The sequence below is a fragment of the Solanum tuberosum genome, unplaced genomic scaffold, assembly GCF_000226075.1.
Source record: "Solanum tuberosum cultivar DM 1-3 516 R44 unplaced genomic scaffold, SolTub_3.0 scf00006, whole genome shotgun sequence".
NCBI classification, from domain to species: domain Eukaryota; kingdom Viridiplantae; phylum Streptophyta; class Magnoliopsida; order Solanales; family Solanaceae; genus Solanum; species Solanum tuberosum.
Genome location: NW_006238932.1, coordinates 1165764 through 1186065, shown reverse-complemented (window position 1 = coordinate 1186065; position 20302 = coordinate 1165764). Strand labels below are relative to the sequence as shown.

The following is a 20302-nucleotide window of genomic DNA, read 5'->3' as shown; positions in this document are numbered from 1 at the left end:
CACTTATATGTCTTTATACAAGATGATAGAAATATAAAAGAATTAAAGACAGTTCCAACATAAAAAAGTTTATATACTGAAGTGGAAGTCTAAATATTGTCTCAAAGTCATCTGGTACATCATAGTAATCAGGACGCAGCCCATACATCAAGTCAAAAAAAAAAAGTAAAGACAAAAAACTGGATAGTAGCTTGGTCCTCGAATCATGAGGGCTTACCACTACTAAGTTAAGTAAAAGTTGTAGGTGACTCCGAGCCACGAGAATGAAAACCTATAACATCGTACTCTACATTGGAAAACAATGTAGCCAAGAGTATGTGTTAGTACAATAATGTACTAAGTATGAAAGTTATGCATAAAACATTTGAAAAACATGCTTAAAAGGAACATTTTCATAAACATGCAATGACCAAGCTAAACATGATATAAAAGAATGAGGAAAACATAAGGCACAAAACATGGTCAATTCAAGCTTACTTATTTCAATCTTTTGTGTGATACTTCTAGAAGTAACCTTTGTTCATTATCATTGAAGATTTACCTTTAACCGACATATAAGACCATGTAATCTATCAACACGGAATCCGGTGTCTTCCCCACACCGAAAAGAGATGTCCTACATGACACTGTAACACCATGAACTACTAGCTTACGTGGATCAACTAGTTAATGTCTATCTAAGACAATCATCAGATAGAGGCATATAGATATGGGATAAAGAGATCCTCTCGGTGCTAAGCGTAAATCTTACCTCTACTAAAGGGAGAGCTTCCATCTCAATATCCTCTCGATGCTAACCGTAAATCACACCGAATAGTCATTTTCTTAACTTGTTTCTATCATCCATGGAAGGGCACATCAAGTTGCCAATCCAAGCTAAGTCAAAAGTTATCCATGGAAAGGTACCATATATACTAACGATACAAGCTAGTTTTCATTAGAATAGCTCCTTAACTTTGATTTATTTTAGGTTAGAAGACCTTTCAACCAAAGAATCCTTTGTGTGAGAAAACATTTCACATTTATGCATGAAGTAATTATGTGAGAAATTCTTTCACAAAAATTAACAACAACAACATCATCTATGCTCTACTCTGAAAGGAACTTTCATCATAATTCATCAATTTCATAAGAACATGCATAATTTCACAATTCTCCTTTCATAATTCAAAACCCACCTTCAATCATAATAATCTAGAAAACATGGGTTAAGCATCGGTTCATGGGGATTCATCTTAAAATCATGCAATTATATTTGATAGATCATAAAACTATCAAATAAATAAAAATTTAAAAGAACCCATGACATGGAAGAAACCCCTAACTCAATTGGGGAATTCTAGCTTTTCAAATTGGAGAATTTGGGGACTTCATGGAGAAAAGGGCTCTATGAATGAAGACTATCATAAGTTAATGCCAAAAGCATGACTTCAATGGTTGAATTGGAGACTTGCTTTGTAAACCAGAGCTTTCTTGTTCAACTTCTAGACATAGAAATATTTGAGAGGAAGACTTGTACTTCTTTTAGAAATTTGAGAGAATGATTTAAATCGAAAAAATTTTGGGTTTAAAACACTTATATTGGAGTTCTAGGTAAGGGTAAAATGATATAGTATTAGGCTAAAATAATTACGAAAAGACCCAAAAGCTGCTAGAAAATAACAACTGACACCATCGACGGTGGGGAACTATGGTCCATGGTTACATCTATGGACCTTCCTGGTCCACCGTCGATGGGTTCTGAGAAAAATACTTGGATCTCAAATGACGGGACCCACCAATGGTCCGTGGACCAAGCGATGGACCATGGGTGGTGGCCGTCGTTCTCGACCTCAGACTTTGAAATTTTTCTAAGTCTGGGACTCACCTACGAAAGCTATCTACGGTTCATGCATTGGATGATGGATCATCCTCTTGAACTGTTTAAAATTACAGAAAACTTGACATTTTTAAGAACTAGACTGGCCAACTACATACCAAACCTATTGTCCGTGTCTCACACTACAATATGTGGGTGGCTTTGTCAGAATGGCACCTGATTCTTTCAAAAGCTATAAATTCTACCCCTTTCCAAATTTGAGGTTTTACAATATTTCCCCCTTGGGATCATTCGTCCTCGAATGAGATTCAAGCATCATAAGGAAGGTAGAAACTTAATCTAACATCCCATCATGCATGCAATTACATAAATGCATATACCCGAGGAGGAAACATCGACTCCAAGCTAAAGCATTTTCAAAACATCATATCATGAAGTTTATATCCAACTCATACTCAAATGCACATAAACAAGTAGAAATCAATCAAGTAAACTCATCTTCTTTTAAGATTTTCACGAATCATGCATAATGATGAAATTATGGGAATATCTAAGACACGTGACACCCACAGAATAAACCATGAGGAGCTAAATACCTCAAGCTACTGTATAATTAGAAAGAAAAAGGTGAGGATAGCGGGACATCATATCGGCCTCGGCCTCCCAAGTTGCACCCTCAACTAATTGATTCCTCCAAAGAACATTCACGGAAGCAACTTCTTTATTTCTCAACTTCTTAACTTGTCGGTCTAAAATCTCAACTAGAACTTCCTAATAAGGAAGATTCTCCTTATGCCCAAACCTCCCCAACCTCTCGGCTGTCAAGTACTTCTGCCACTTCTACTTCTTCACAGGTTTCGGGCACCTCCACCTCGTCCTAGCCAGTCAAGATTACTGAGGCGATGATCCTGAAAATGGGGAATCTGGCCAATTTAGTTGATGTGAGGGTGACTCGATTGGAGAGATCCATACCCGGGATGATTGACAATGCTATTTTGGCTGCACTAACCCCCCCTTCGGGCTTCTGTTGATGATCTGGCTACTAGAGTCACAGCTTGTGAGAGCAGACAGGGGGAGACCTCCGAGGTTTCAGCTTTGAAAGTTTCATCTTTGAAAGCCGAAGTAGTATATTTGAGGAAGGGCGTAGACTATTTAAATTCTACCGACTTCACTTCATTGATTCAGGGTGCAGATGACGTGGATGCTCCTGCGACCTCTGAGATTCCTCCGAATACTACCGGCGATGCGCACCGGGATGAGCCTGCAGTTGAGGAGTCAAATGCTGAAACCGACAAGGATCAAACTGGGGTACAAGAAGAGAACATATTCAGAGATTTTCCAGATCTTGCAGGGACGGTTGTGCAGACATCACTGGCAGAGACCTCCTTGGCCGTCTCTAGTGGAGTTTTTGCTTATCAGGTGATTTCGGGCACTGATGCCCAAGTTCAGACTGCTGCATCGAGCACTAAGGCCCAAACAGATGGAGAGACTGTGTAGACAAGATCCCTTCTTTACCTCCCTCTCTGTCTTAATTTCTTTCACTTTTTGGATACTTTACTTCATTTTCATTTGAGGACAAATGGTTTTATTTATGGTGGGGTGAGGCCCACCTTTTGTGTGAATATTGATGTTCGATGTTTTGTTTATATATTTGGGTCGTTATTCTTACAATTGTGTTTTGTGTTCCTTTTAGCGGATGTTTTAGCTTGTGGCTCCTTGCTTTAATTATAAGTGATTTTTGACCTTTCCAAATTTTTCGCCCACTCTTATATGTACTTGAATGTGGCTGTTCTTTAGCAAATTTGATTCTCGGTTTTGACCAATATCGATGAGTCAACTAGTGCTCATAATCGAACGAACATGAATGTGCGGCTACGATGAGACCAAGTGAAGTTACATAGACAATATGTGAACTTTTTTCATCTCGTTATGATAGCCAATTATCAAATTGATTATTTTGTGATGATCATTGCACACTAGGGAAAGTGTGGAGTCTTGTTTGACTATGATGTCAATGCCTTGTGTGATGAGCTTACTGTGAACCACGTATGATGACACCTAGAATTTTCCCCATTGGTTCGGTTGACAAAGTGAGGCTTTCTCTTGATATGATCTTAGGAAAATTCGAAGAGTATGAGCCGATTTGACATATAACTCTTTTGTGGCCTACCTTGTGAGTGTGTGTGAACCTCTTTTGAATACCCCTTGAGCTTTACCTTTGTTTGGAAGAAACCTGTTGAAAACATGACCTCTCTTAATCCACTACCTATAGTCCTCTTGATTTGTGGTTGATTGAATAGCCAACTTCGGCCAAAAGCCTAAGTTGGGGATGTGGTGAAAAGAAAAGTGAAAGTCAAAAAGTGCAAGGAAAGTCTCCTTTAACCCATGGTGTTGAGAAAAATGGAACCCCTCCATACAAAAAAAAGAGAGAAAAAGAGAAGAAAAGAATGAAAAAGAAAAAGTTATGGAATAAAGTACAAAAGAAATGGGGTTCCCGAACAATCCATGGAAAATGAATAATGGGATGTCTTATGAGCACTAAAGAAAATGGTGAAAGAAGAGGAAAGGGAGTGTTGTGAGCACCACATTTCATGAGGATGAAAGACATTGAGCCTAAATGACCATAACTTTGCACTCAGCCCCATTACAAGCCTTGCAAAGACCTTTTTGATCTTGGGTGAGCTGAAGCAATTGTCAATTGGAAAATACGGGAAAACCTATGGGTGAAAACATGTATAGTGTTCTTCTTTGTGAGTGTGAGCGTTGCATTTGATTCCTGAACTTTAAATGATTAAATCATTGTGTGTGAAAATGGAATCATTCTTTTATGTGAGGGCATATGAATACCTTTGTTGAGCTTGAACTTGCATTTGAAGCAAGAATAATGAGCTTGAGAATCTTTGATAATTGTGTGTCACAACTTGAGTCTTTCAGTTTACAATTGATCCTTACATGAGTAAGTTGAGTCTTGTTGTGAACATTCATGATTGGGTCTTTTGTAGCACTGTTTGAGACATCATTTTTTGAACTGCTGAACTTGAGTTTTACTTGAGGACAAGCAAAAGTTTAAGTTGGGGGTGTTGATGAGTCCACAATTTGGACTCATTTAGGCCTATATTTTGATTGAATTAGTGTCCTCAAATGCATATTTTGTCTCAATATCTGATGTAAATCCTTAAGTTTCTGGTATTTGACTTGAGAAAAAAAGCATGGACGCTATAGAGCAAAAAGGAACAAAGCGGCTGAAAAAAGGAAGAAAAGACGGCCTGAAGATCGCCTAATCCATTAGACGAGTCGCCAAAAGGCCTCAAATGTCGCCTAATGTTCTAGTGTGCTGAGCCCTGAAGGAAAATATCAAATCTGCGAGGAAAGGGAGCAGTCGGCGCATTGCCGAACAGTTCCGAGAAGCAGTTCCCTATCGCCCAATGAATCAAAACGCGAAGATGCTGAAGGCAAAAGCGAAAAGGCGATGAACCAGACCAAAGGGCGGATCGCCAAGTGTATCGGCAATCCCGATTAACTGCGCCGAGTGGTCCTTCGCACCACATATTTTTGAAAACTATAAATACCTATTTCATTATGTAGCTTAGTATCAAGTTGTCGAGAATTATTACTGAGACTTAGAATATTTTCAGTTTTTAGTTCTTAGAGCTTTTTGGGAGACATTGTTCTTAAGCTTGAAGGTTTTGAAGGTTTTCAACTCCAGGAAATTAGAAGTGGGTCTCGAAGAATCTTCATCCTTGATGTGTTTAAAGACTTTATTTATCGTATCCACTTGATGGCAACACTTGTTGGTGTCGATTTCTATCTCTTTTTCATGTCTAGCTAAAACCCCAATTCTTGGGGTGTGATTTTGTGAATATAGGTTAAATTTACTGTTGGGTATTGCTTATTGTTAGTCTATTCGTTGTTTACATGTGATTTCATTTAGTAGTTGTGTTTGAACTTAATGGAATTGTAGTTGCAAATATGATTTCATCTTAGTGTTTTTGGCTTGCTCGAGAGAGAGGTTTTAAAACTAAGACTACTAAATCGATAGCCGGTGGTTATTGGGTTGTCCTGGGTTCAGCTCGAGAGAGTGAATCCTAGGTCTTCTCCCACATACTCAGCTCGAGAGAGTGAATGGGCTAAGGCGGAGGCTGCGCTTGAGTGCTGCAACTCGGTGTTCGAAAGAAATCGAGTTGATTCGGGGTAAGTTGTTCGAGAGAGAATTTACCCCCACTAAATTTTAGCTTAGTTACAAATATTCAATGATTTACTATCAATAGCATTTACCCGGTAGTGTCTTTTATCCCATATTCCTATCACATCCCAAGAATCACGTCTCCCTATCTTGTTTCCTCATATATTTGATATTTTTGTCTTTTAGTTGAATACAAAACCCCCCATTGATATTTGACATTCGTGTCACGTTTAGATTTAGTATGTTTTTATTCGTTAATGTTTATAACTGTGATTGATTAGAATTTGATTTTATTTTTATATTAATTCTTGCTACCACTCCCTTGGGACTCGACCCCAACCCATTCGGTTGGGTTATATTACTGCACGCGATCGTTGAAACTTGAATTGGAAGTTGTGTCTTTGATTACATTAATCAACTATGAGGACTCACCAAGTCTTCAACTCTTTGCTCTTCTAGAAACCTAGCCACAAGAATGTAACTCAAAATTGTCGAACCCTACATTTGATAAGAATGTAGGCAAGAGTATGTGTTAGTACAAAAGTACTATATATGATAGCTAGCATAGCATCATAAGAGCATAACAACATAATAGAAAGCATGATATTCAACATAGACATAATATAAGCATTAGTCAACATAATGCATAATCCATAATCATAAGAGATACATCATATTCATAAGCATAGTAAATCCTTAGATCTTCATAACATAAGAAAATTACTTCTCAAGTAACCTCAAAGCATACTTGCGCAATGCATGGATGTGACCCCATAATCCCACCCACACTAAGTACCATTTTTACGTCATCATAATCATACTTACTATCTTTGGATCTCATCCTTAGCTTAATTCTCATAGACAAGGGAACCTTTACCTTTAGTCCAACATATCAAGGAAGGCAACTATAGTAACAATCCAAGCTAAGCATATATCGTATAGGCAAATCTCATATTAGAACATATTTACAATACTTCTTTGAAGTAATCTAGTTTCATCATAAACATGCTATTTTAATTAGGGACTTGTCCCTCTTTATATATTCTTTTTATTCATGGAAGAGTACCTTTTTACTAGTCCAAGACAAGTCATTACTCATGAATGGTTATAATTTACCTATTCAAGGCTACCAAGGAAAACACTATCTTATGCTAGACCAAGCTACCATGGAAAGCACCTTACTTATACAAGTCCAAGCTACTCAAGGAAAAGTATTATTACCCAATCCAAGCTAAGCATACAACATATATGAGACACACTTTATAAGTAGCTTCAAGTTATACTTGTGCAATGCATGAATAAGACCCCCTAATCCTACCCATGCTAAGTACCACTTTAGGCTATCATACATCAATGATTGTTATTTATCATTTCTAGACTACCAAGGAATAGCACCATACTAGGCTAGACCATGCTACCAAAGGAATATCATACTAACATGCAAGTCCAAGCTATACAAGGAAAGGTGCAATTACTCCATCCTAGCTACCAATGAAGTGGTTTGTCCTAACTAAGTCATGCTACCAAGCAAGCATTCTATGATGCTAGTGTAAGCTACCCTTAGGAGAGTATGGTTTCTCAATCCAAGGCTACCATGAGATATTTTACTCATACTACCATGAAATGGTCTTGTCTTACCAAGTCAAGCTACCATGCAAGTATTCTATTATACAAGTGCAAGTTATTCATGAAGGGGTTTCATAACACAACCTCAAGCTAACATAACTAATAATGCTTTGATTCATTTTAGGTGAGCAAGCCTTTCAACCTAGAATCATTCTATGTGAGAAAAACCTTTCACATCACATCATATTCATACATCGGTTTGTGTGCAAGAATAGCCTTTCAACAACACAACAACATATCATGATCATAGACACTTGACTCTCAAAGCTTTACTTCTTACAATCCTCACATAGGCCTAGATCACAAGACATTTTAGTCACATGTTTTATTCTTAAGCAATTTTAGTCATATATCATCATAAAGGCTAAATCTCAAGTATTACTAATCATGATCCATCATAAATAATTTAATCTAATTTAATTCATGTCTACATGTTTTTACTCTCAAGCAATTACTACACATGCCATCAACCCTAGAAGATTATCTCTAAATCCTCAATTTCACATTTTCTTCTTCTTCTTCTTCTTCTTCTTCTTCTTCTTCTTCTTCTTCTTCTTCTTCTTCTTCTTCTTCTTCTTCTTCTTCTTCTTCTTCTTCTTCTTCTTCTTCTTCTTCTTCTTCTTCTTCTTCTTCTTCTTCTTCTTCTTCTTCTTCTTCTTCTTCTTCTTCTTCTTCTTCTTCTTCTTCTTCTTCTTCTTCTTCTTGTTGTTCTTGTTCTTGTTCTTCTTCTTGTTCTTCTTCTTGTTCTTGTTCTTCTTCTTGTTATTCTTCTTGTTCTTCTTCTTGTTCTTCTTCTTATTATTATTCTTCTTCTTGTTATTCTTCTTGTTCTTCTTCTTGTTCTTCTTCTTGTTCTTGTTCTTCTTCTTGTTATTCTTCTTGTTCTTCTTCTTGTTCTTCTTCTTGTTCTTGTTCTTCTTCTTGTTATTCTTCTTGTTCTTCTTCTTGTTCTTCTTCTTGTTCTTGTTCTTCTTCTTGTTATTCTTCTTGTTCTTCTTCTTGTTCTTCTTCTTGTTCTTGTTCTTCTTCTTGTTATTCTTCTTGTTCTTCTTCTTGTTCTTCTTCTTGTTCTTGTTCTTCTTCTTGTTATTCTTCTTGTTCTTCTTCTTGTTCTTCTTCTTGTTCTTGTTCTTCTTCTTGTTATTCTTCTTGTTCTTCTTCTTGTTCTTCTTCTTGTTCTTGTTCTTCTTCTTGTTATTCTTCTTGTTCTTCTTCTTGTTCTTCTTCTTGTTCTTGTTCTTCTTCTTGTTATTCTTCTTGTTCTTCTTCTTGTTCTTCTTCTTATTATTATTCTTCTTCTTCTTGTTCTTCTTGTTCTTCTTGTTCTTCTTGTTCTTCTTGTTCTTCTTCTTCTTGTTCTTCTTGCCTCCTCCTCCTCCTCCTCCTCCTCCTCCTCCTCCTCCTCCTCCTCCTCCTCCTCCTCCTCCTCCTCCTCCTCCTCCTCCTCCTCCTCCTCCTCCTCCTCCTCCTCCTCCTCCTCCTCCTCCTCCTCCTCCTCCTCCTCCTCCTCCTCCTCCTACTCCTATTCCTCCTCCTCCTCCTCCTCCTCCTCCTCCTCCTCCTCCTCCTCCTCCTCCTCCTCCTCCTCCTCCTCTTGTTGTTGTTGTTCTTCTTCTTCTTCTTCTTCTTCTAGAGAGAGGATTTCTTGGAGGGAATTGGGTTCTTTTTGGTGAGATGAAATAATAACTAGGATCAATGAATTTAGAGGTCTAAAGGTTTGATATAGGTGGTCTAAGTAAGATTAAAACGACACCACTTAACCCCATAATTAATTCTGGAAAGTTCCACTAACCCCTCACTTAACCTTCTAAGACAAGTTCACTGCCTCACCCACAAAACCACGCCCACGGTTTGTGGGTGGACCCACGGGTCATGCTGGTCAATCGTGGGTGGTGGTCTAAGGCAGTGTCTTTGGGGCCCTGACCCACAAAGCCATCCACGAGGCATGGACCCCCACGGGGCATGGGTCCGTTCGTGGGTACACTACCTTGCCAACTTTCTTGGGTAGTTTGCTAGGGTCCTCCTCAAGGACCCTTGGTTGGTCCTTGGGGAGTCGTAACTTGACGTTCTACCACGAAACCCTTCATCCTAAGTATGGGAATCCATATCTACGACTCTAGCCTTCACGTCAAGCTCTAGTCTGGCCTACTAGTTTTTGGGTGTTACACAAAGCATATCTATCAGCTATGTTTTCACATGAGTTCATAAAAGGGTCAAATTCAAATGACTATATCTCTCAGAATAGTAAGAGTTATGTGACCCATGACTTATCAGGTTAAAAGTCTACAAGTATTATTTTCAATGCCGCCAACCACTCATCAATCTGACTCTTGAGTAAAAAGTTACCTATATTTTACTGGAGAGGCATCAAGTTGGTCGTGCGCTCCGCGCACCTGGTAGCGTGGGCGCACCTCACCAGACTATTTTTTTCAACGGCATTTTTAATTTTGAAGGTTGCATGCTCCGCACAGCCTGTAGTGTGGGCGCACCGTGCAAAGACAATTTTTGAGAGTCTAGATTTTAAAACACTATTTATTTAGTTATGTTGGTAGGTCATTATAAAATTTATCTTAGACAATCTAGGGCATATTTGTTTCTCAAATTCTCTCTTCTCCTTCATATCCAACACCAAGGTATGTTCTTCTCATGTATCTAAATTATTTCGAAACAATCTCAATCTCAATCTCTAATCAACAATTCTTTATAAGATTCTAACATCAAATCTTTCTCCCATATCTAGCAAAAACAATAATTCATCCTAAAGTTAAAGAAGGAACTTTTGAGGTTCCTCATCAAAGTTAGAGTTTCAATTAGAGTGATTCAAGGTTTGTAAGGCTACTCATAGTGCTGGACTAAGATCGTCCTCACGCCCTATATCTAAAGTTCAGTTAGTGAGAGTTAAATCTAGGGTTTTTGCCCAGGTTTTCATGAACTTTGAATTGACCTTTATTCCTTATTATTGAATTCTAATTCTTATCATTGAGATTATAGTACTTCATGTATTTTGGTTCTTGAATTATTGTTCATGCTTATTTTATCACATGAACTCTATTTAGTTAAGAAGTGTTGAAAAGTTTTTCATAATTATTTTCATGCATTGACTTCTAAATTAAAGTAAGTTCAAGTATTTTAAATTATCAGTTGAGATGAGTTTTTAAGGGAATACTAATGGTTCCAAATGCACCACTTGGTATTGAGAAAAGTATTGTTAATTCAAGAAGAGTATAAATAATTTCAAAAGAAGTTTAAGTCAGTAAAGTAAATATCAGCTTTACCTAAAGAGGGAATTTTGAGTACTAACTCAACACATATATTAGTATGAGCATTATTGCATGTTTTGAGAGTAGTATTGAGCACTGATTTGGGCAGCAGTTAATACAACTCAAAATCCTTAAATTGCACGGCCAACATAGATAGGATCGTTTCGTCGATTTGGGCGACTCCTCACAGCCTCGTTGAGGACTTTTTAGATGGATCTATAAGTTAATTTTGTTGTTCTATACCCCGGCAAGGTATAAGATGGTTGTGGCAATGTGGGCTAGACGTTGTATCATCACGAGGCTCATAGTAATGGTTGTTCGGTTAGAGAAACTCTCCAAGAAAAGTAAAGTATATTATTTCAGTATTTTGCTATTATTGCATATCTCATTGTAGAGCTTTAATGATTTCACCTCATGTTTATGCTTTACTTTCATCCAGGTTACTATCAGTTTCTTTTCAGTTCAATTATTTATTTCATTCAATCTTAGCTTATTACATGCCGTTACAATCCATGTACTGATGTCATTTGGTGTTGCATCATTAAATGATGCGGTTTTAGCTACTCTTGATAGCAGATGTTCAGTAAGATCACTTTCCACTAGCACTTGGAGAGACCTCCTCACTTTTGGAGGACTTCTAATTTAGTTGGCGTAGTTTATTTAATTGTTCAGCCATTATTAGTGTCATAGTCAGGTAGCTATGGGTCTTGTCCTATCACCTATCCTTAGTTAGTAGAGGCTTCATAGATAGACAAAGTTAGTGAGTTAATTCAGTCTTTCGTATTTAGAAGTTTAAACTTCATTATCATTATTCATATTCAGATTTGTTTCACACTTTTGCATGAGATATATTTAATTGATTTTAAATTCTCATTTTATAGGGTTCTCGCAATTATGTCTAGTCTTATGCTCAATAGTCAGCCATACCAAGGGTTCGCTTGGGACCAAAAGTGGTTTCCGAGTGCTGGCCACATCAAAGGTATAGGTGTAATCATTTAAACTTATAAATTTATAAAATGATTCAGATTATATTAAGTTCATGAATATATTAGTTCAAATAAATATCATGGATTAATATGATTGGATTAATTATTTAAGTCAAATTAATATGAATTTAATTAAGATCCAAATTAATTGATTTGGGCTACAATAGATGAACCAGTTGCTAAGTCCAATTTCATCTCATCCTAGAGGCCTATTTTGATGCCACGTGGCATATGACATGGCATGCCAAGTCAAATAAGAAGACAATAAGATTATGACATGTGTCAAAAATGACAAGCCCACTCCATAAAGCCCATATGCCATGACACTTAAATTTGATTGGACGAAGGGAATCCTGTTCCAATCACAACTCCTCTATTCTAAAACTACAAATAGAGGTCCTCATAATTCAAAAAAGATATCGGAAATTCTAAACAAGAAGCTAGAGAAAGCTCGTAGGACAAACGCCACATATTTCTTTATAAGCTATAAGTTTAGGAATTCAAGTTCAAGAACAATCAAGATCAAGATCATCGAATTCAAGAACAAGCTCGAAGCCCTTGAATTCAAGTTAAAATCAAGATCAAGTTCAAGTACATCGAAGATTCAAGAATAAGTTTTAAAGCTCTTGAATAAAAGATCAAGTTCAAGAAAAATTCAAGATAAATCTCAAGAGCCCTTGAATTATATCTGAAAAGGCGAATTTAGAGGAATCATAGAGATTGCAACACTAACACTTTAAATTAATAAATATGATTGTAGTGATACTTTTCCATTCTTGATTATTATTTTCTCGACGTGAATTTATTGTCTACAAATTCTGGCATGCCCAATGAGACATCTCTACCTCTCATCAACTTTTCAAGCATCAAAGAATATCGAGATAACTTCCAAGAAGATCAACTCTCAATCAAAATGCATCTAAGGCCAATAGCTCCAAATTATCTACTGAAGTTGAAGGAATACTTGGTGTTACCTTTGGATATTTTGGAGTTGTTGCAAGGCTGCTACACTAGAACAAAAAACACTTCAAATGTCGTCTGCATCCACTCCTGTTTTTGGATCTTCAACTCCAACAGGATCAAGTTCCTCCACAAATACTTTAGAAGGAGGAAGCAATGTTGCTGAAAAGATCAAGAAGACCTTGGATATACTTGAGAAATCTGGTTCCAAGAACTCTACCACTAAGGAAAACTATAATTCAACCAATGAATCCTCTCCACATGCATCACGTAATGTGAGTCCAGCGAACATCAGGAACAACTTGCCAATCTGACGAAGTTGGCTGAAGGATTAACCAAGCATGTACAACACCAAGAATTTTGAATTGAAATATTGATGGATAGAATGGAAGGCCTTTTAGATGGAGAAGCTAGGCATGCTCCTTAAATGGGTGTTCGGAAATCCTGTGAAGCAAGCACCGCTTGTTAATGAAATGACAGTTTCTTTTGAAGGAATGAACTCACTTGATCACTTGAAGGAGTTCATTGAAGGCACAATTAGAGATAAGTATAAATTCTCCACCAAGTCATCTCATATGTATGCAAGCCATAAACTGCAAGAATTGATAACTTCAAAATGTTTGTTGGTTATCAACCTCCCAAATTTCAACAATTTGAGGGTAAAGGAAATCCAAAATAACATGTTGCATACTTTCTGGAGACATGTGATAATAATGGAATCTATGGAGACCATATTGTCAAGCAGTTTGTCCGCTCTCTAAAAGGAAATGGCTTTGATTGGTACATGGATCTCGAGCCCAATTCTATTGATAGTTGGGAGCAACTAGAGCACGAGTTTCTCAATCGCTTCTACAACACAAGGCGTACGATGAGCATGGTAGAAATCACAAATACTCGCCAAAGGAAGGATGAACCGGTTATAGATTTCATAAATTCATGGAGGAACGCGAGCCTAAATTGTAAGCATAGGCTTAGTTGGGCTTCTGCAATAGAAATGTGTATCTGAGGAATGCACTGGGAGATTCTTTATATCTTACAAGGAATACAACAAAAATCCTTTGAAGATCTAGCTATTGTCACTCATCATATGGAGTTGAGCATGTCCTTTGCTGGAAAAGATATGACATTTGTCCATGATCCTTACAAAGGAAGAGACAGGCAAGAACCTAAGAGATGGATAAAATTTGTGCCCAAGAATGATAACAAAGAATCCATGAATGTTAATGTGTATCCTATGAAGTTTACTACGAAGGAATGCATGAAGCAATGTGTGAAAATGACTTTACAAGCACGTTCGAATCAAAAGTTGACACGGAGGGAGATGCAACAAAAAAATATCCCTTCTTGGATTCCAACATTTCTGAGATTGCTTGAATTAAAGCTTATTGAGTTGCCAGAGATGAAGCGGGCTGATGAAGTTGGGAAAACTGATGACCCAAATCATTGCAAGTATCACAGACTTGTGACTCATCCTTTTGAAAAATGTTTTGTCTTCAAGGATAGAGTGATGTTATTGGTTAACGAAAAGAAAATTGTCCTTGATGATGAGAAGGATAGTTCTAACCAACTCTATATCACATTCGGCTCGCTTGATCTGGTCTAAATATATATCTCTAAAAAGCATGAAGAAGAGTCATTGGAGCAAGATAAACCTCAAATTGATATAGATGGTGATGAAGGTTGGATTCTTGTGTATAGGAGTAGACGAAACAAGCTAAGCTTACAAAAAGAATCATCCGAGAAATTGATTAGAAGGAAGATAGTGAGGAAACTGGAGAAGCAAAAATCAATCAAGCACCCAGAGAGGGAAAAGGTAGAAGTGCATCACTACCAAAAACCTCGATGTCATGTGACTCTAGAGGAATTCCTACCAAGTTCGTTCTGCACAAAGTCTGCTCAAGACAATGTTAAGGCATTATATTTCAATGTTGATAAATAAGAAACAATGAAAGTGTCTCCTACTAACAAAGAAGGAACAACGAGTAAATCCTCACCAAAAGTGTCTCCAAGAAGAAGCAACGAGGGAAATCTCATCAATGATGTATCCTTCGTTTTCTGAAAAACCTATTGAGCCTCCATCCCAAGAAGAGCATACATGTGATACAAAAACCACATTTACAGACAATGATCTTATGTGTGGTGAAACACTACACAATCATCCTTTGTATGTGGTGGGTCACGTGCTTGAGAAGAAGATAAATAAAAACTTAATAGATGAAGGATCTGGAGTCAACTTTCTGCCTATCTAAACATTGAAAGAACTTGGCATCACGACTAAAGAACTAAGTGAAAGTCATTTGTTGATACAAGGATTCAATCAAAGGGGATAGAGGCCATTGGCTCTATTAAATTTGAAATCCACATGCAAGATTTGCGATCAAGCTCATGGATGCATGTGATCGGTGCAAAAACTTCATAGGATATATTACTTGGCAGACCTTGGGTACATGAGAATAAATTGTCTCGTCTTCTAACTATCAATGTTTGAAGTATCTTGGAGGAGAGATTGAAAGGAAGATAGTTGTGGATGACAATTCTTACATCGAAGTTGAGACACACTTCGTTGATGCAAAATTTTATTTGAAGAGTTATGTTGTGAAAGGGTCAAAATCTAATGATATCAAATCAATCAAGTTTGATAACATAATAGCAAAAGAATCAGTGTGGCTGTCGGAAAGGTAAAAGTTGATACTAAAGAACTTTGTCCCATTTTGAGATAAGGGAAGATCATGTCTTTGAAGAAAAATATGCCTTATGTACTTCTCTATGTTCCAAAGGTGAAGAAAGAAGAAGGTTATTTATCTAACCTTCAAGAAAATGCATTGAGAGGACTAACTCTTCCTATTAGACGAATTGATACAATAAACTTGTCTTCGAAGTTGCAAGGAAAGTCAATCCCTCAAAATTAAGTGCGCGATGTGGCACTCCCTACATAACACACAAGAGAAAGTTTTGATCCCAATGCTTATAAGTTATTTTTGAAGGCTGGATACAACCCTAATGAGCCATCAATGTTAGGGGAACTTCCATCGGAAGATAAAACTAGGCAAGCACGTGAAGGCCTAGGCTATAGACAACCGCCGCCAATTCACATTTCCATAAGAAGGGAAAGCAATAACCATATAACTATAGAAGATGATGTCATTGCTTTCAAAAAAAGCCTTCCATCTTTGATCGACTTGGAGAATCAACTACAAGAATTTCTATATTTTAGAGGTTAGGCCTATTGAAGAAGAAGAATAACAAGCATCAGAAAAGTTATCTAAGAGTGACAATGCTTGCTTCAACTATGATCCAAAAGAATTTCAAAAGTTTGATTCCTTCTAGAATAAGGCGATGAGTGGAACTTTTGGTTTCTTGTAAACAGGAACTAAAGGCAAAGACTCACACTGTCGTTTACACCAAGGGGCGCAAGGAAGATGAAAAAAGTGTAGGTTTCTCATATCATGTTACAATCCAGAATGAGGATGATGCCTTGCCACATATGAAGATTGATAAAGAGTTGTAAGATATTTTCTGGTGTTATCATATAACTATCAATGACAATGATCCTCTAGAAGATGAAGTTGTTGGAGATGCTCTACCCGAACTTGAAGAAGGAGTGAAGACCACAACAGATCCCTTAATGGAAGTTAACCTTGGCACTGATGAAGACCCAAGGCCAACTTACCTGAGTGATCTTTTAGAAGTTGATGAAGAAATTGCTTATATGAATATACTCAAAGAATATAGGGATGTCTTCATTTGGAGTTATAAAGAAGTGTCTAGCTTGAATCCTAAAGTAGCAGTCCGTGAGTTGGCAGCCATGAATGGTTATCGTCCTGTTAAGCATGCCTAAAGACGTTTTAGGACAGACTCGATTTCATTGATAGAAAATGAAGTTAACAAGCTCATTGAGGCAGGCTTTATTTGTGAAGTCAAATATCCTGCATGGATTTCTAGTAATGTTCCTGTGAGGAAGAAGAATGGCCAAATTTGAGTTTATGTTAACTTCAGGGATCTCAATAATGCATGCCCTAAAAGATGAGTTCCCTCTTCCCATTCCAGAGTCCATGAACGATTCCACCACTAGCTATGAGGGCAATGTCGTTCATGGATGGTTCTTCCGGGTATCATCAAATTTGCATGGCACCAAATTATGAAAAACTCACTGCATTTCACACACCTTAGGGTATTTATTGCTACAAAGTAATGTCATTTGGTTTAAAAAATGTTGGTGTCGCATATCAAAGGGCTATGCAAAATATATTTGATGACTTGCTCCATAAAAATGTTGAATATTATGTTGATGACTTGGTGGTAAAGTCAAAAAAGAGGGGTGATCATTTAAAGGACTTAAGAATTGTGTTTGAGTTGCTCCAAAGATATCAACTTAGGATGAATTCATTATAATGTGCCTTCGAAGTTACTTCTGGCAAGTTCCTTGGCTTCATTGTGAGAGATCAAGGAATTGGAATTGATCAAGCTAAAGTTGATGCAATTTCGAAGATGTCTGAGCCTCAAAATATTCATAAGTTAAAAAGTTTCCAAGGAAATCTAACCTATTTAAGGAGGTTCATCTAAAATCTAGCGAGAAGATGTCAACCATTCGGTCATCTCATGAAGATTGGTGCTCGTTTTAATTGGGACCAAACATGTGGTGATGCCTTTAAAAGTATAAAATCATATCTAGCGAAACCTCCAGCCCTATACTCGGAAAGCCACTGATACTCTACATTGCGTCACAAGAAAGGTCTATAGGAGCCCTATTAGCTCAAGAAAATAGTGAAGGAAATAAAACTCTCTTTATTACTTGAGTAAAACAATGATGCCAAATGAGCTAAACTATTTGCCAATTGAAAATTTGTGCTTGGCGCTAGTCTTCTCTATTCAAAAGATAAAGAATTATTTTCAAGCTCACATTGTTTGCCTTATTTCTAGAGCAAATCCCATCAATTTTGTTATGTAGGCACCTATCCTTAGTAACCGACTAGCAAGATGGTACCTCCAATTCCAATAATTCGAGATGGTGTACATCCCTCAGAAAGTTGTGATGGGACAAGTAGAGGTAAATATTTTATCAAACCACCCGATACCAGATGATTGGGAGTTAATTAATGAGCTTCCTGATGAAGATGTGATGTCAATTGAAATTCAACCTCTTGGGAAAATGTACTTTGATAGGGCTGCACATCGTGGAGGAGCTGGCATTGACGTGGTGTTCGTCACTTTACAAGAACAAATTCTACCACTCTCCTTTACTTTGAAACAATTCCAACAATGTCGTTGAATACCAAGCATTTATACTTGGACTTGAAATGGCCGTCGACATGAAGCAATTACACTAGCAAATTTTTGGTGACTCTATGTTGGTGATCACTCAACTCTTGGGAATTTATGAGGTGAAGAAGCCTCAATTGAGCCCTTATCATGATTATGCTCAAACGTTGATAGGATTGATCGGAGATGTAACCCTTCAACATATGCCTAGAATGGAAAACAAGATAGTTGATGCATTGATTGCCTTGGCTTCAATGCTAACCCTTCCTGATCAAACATAAGTTACTATTTGCCAAAGTTGGATAGTACCACAACCAAATAAGGATGAATATATAGAAAATAAGCTTGAGTATCTCGTCGGTCTTTTGGAAGCCATGAAGAAAGATTGGAGACAACCCATTACTGACTATTTGTGTTATGGGATACTTCCAAAAAATCCAAGGAGAAAGACTAACATTCGTCATTGTGCACCTCGCTCCCTTTACTACAAGGACACATTCTTTAGAAGATCATTTGAGGGAGTACTCTTGCGATGTTTGGGAGAGAAAGAAGCAACCCAAGCTCTACAGAAAGCACACTTAGGAGTATGTGGATCACATCAACCTAGAACAAAGATCCACTTTCACATAAAGAGAATAAGGTATTATTGGCCAACCATGGTGAAGGAGATGCTTAGATTATGCTCAGAGGTGCAATGCTTGCCAATTTCATGTGAATTTCATACATCAGCCACCCAAAGTATTACACCCAACTGTCGCATCTTGATCATTTGACGCTTGGGGATTGGATGTTGTGGGACTTGGACACTTGTACATATTGGCCACAACAGATTAGTTCTCAAAATGGGCCGAAGTTGTCGCTCTTAAAGAAGTGAAGAAAGAGAATGTTGCAAATTTCATCCAACTGCATATCATCTATCACTTTGGCATCCCTCGCTACATAATAACGGACAATGGAAAGTCATTTGATAACAAGCTAATGAACAAAATTTGTGATCTCTTTGGCTTCAAAAAGCATAAATCTTCTATGTATCATGCTTCCGCCAATGGTATTATTGAAGAATTCAATAAGACTCTATGCAACCTGCTCAAAAAAGTTGCCTCCAAGTACAAACGAGATTGGAATTAAAGAATGGAAGAAGCTTTATGGGAATATAGGACAACATACCGCACACCAACTCTAGCAACACCATATTCACTTGCTTTTGGAGTTGAAGCAATTCTACAACCTATGCGTCAAATACCTTCCTTAAGACTTGCTATTCAAGAAGCACTCACTGAAGAAAAAAATGCTCGACTACCTCTTGTTGAGTTAGAAGCACTTGATGAAAAGAGGCTAGAAGCTCAACAAAATTTTGAATGTTATCAAGCTCGTTTATCTCAAGCTTTCAATAAGAAGGATCGCTTGAGGTTCTTCCAAGTTGGAGATCAAGTCCTCGAAATAAGAAGACTCGTCATTACTCGCATAAGTTTGCGGACAAATTTACCTCAAAGTGGGCCGAACCATATGTTGTACAAGATGCATATTCATATGGTTCTTACAAGCTTGTTGATGCAAATGACGTAAGGATCGGTCCTATTAATGCCAAATTCTTGAAGAGGTTCTACCCTTGAAGTAAGATGATGCTCCTTAAGGTACGAGCCTAAATTGCATGTCACTCCCGGCCCGCAAGAGTATAAACTGTGTACGAAACAGCTAAAAAAAAACAAAAAAAAACTCTCTCGAACTATGTTGTGACATGATCCTCTTCATTGAGGTACATAGTCGCTTAGAACCATATTCTAAGTTCAGTTGCATGAGTGTAAAAAACCCACATTTTTCACTTGATTTGTCATATGAAAGTCAAAGTTATAAGTATTTTGTTTTATCTTTTGTGTCATCAAACTTTAGACTTGTACGAAGTATTGATGAGTCAATATGAGGGGGCAAACCCTTATAAATAAAAATATGATCTTTTTAACAGTATGCTGGAAGTCTTTAAATCCAGCCAAGTATGCAAATTGAAGTCTTTAAGTTCTTCAAAGTTTGCAAGCTGAAATCTTTAAGTTCTTCAAAGTTTGCAAGTTGAAGTCTTCAAGGTTTTCAAGTTGAAGTCTTCAAATCCTTCAAATATGCAAGATGAAGTCTTTAAATCCTCCAAATATGAAAGTTGAAGTCTTAAAATCCTCCAAGTATGCCAGTTGAAGTCTTTAAATTATTCAAGTATGCA

At 37.3% G+C, this 20302-nt stretch overlaps 1 protein-coding gene across 1 annotated transcript; it reads left to right on the top strand.

Annotated features, from left to right (window-relative positions):
- Positions 1-19224: 19224 nt before the first annotated feature.
- LOC107060630 (uncharacterized) lies at positions 19225-19659 on the top strand. The gene has a single exon (XM_015308733.1). The coding sequence runs from the start codon at positions 19225-19227 to the stop codon at positions 19657-19659; it is 435 nt and encodes a 144-aa protein (XP_015164219.1).
- Positions 19660-20302: the final 643 nt, after the last annotated feature.

What these genes read in the sequence shown, in the direction of transcription:
- LOC107060630 (XM_015308733.1), top strand. Translation starts at nt 19,225, where the DNA reads ATGGAAGAAGCTTTATGGGAATATAGGACAACATACCGCACACCAACT.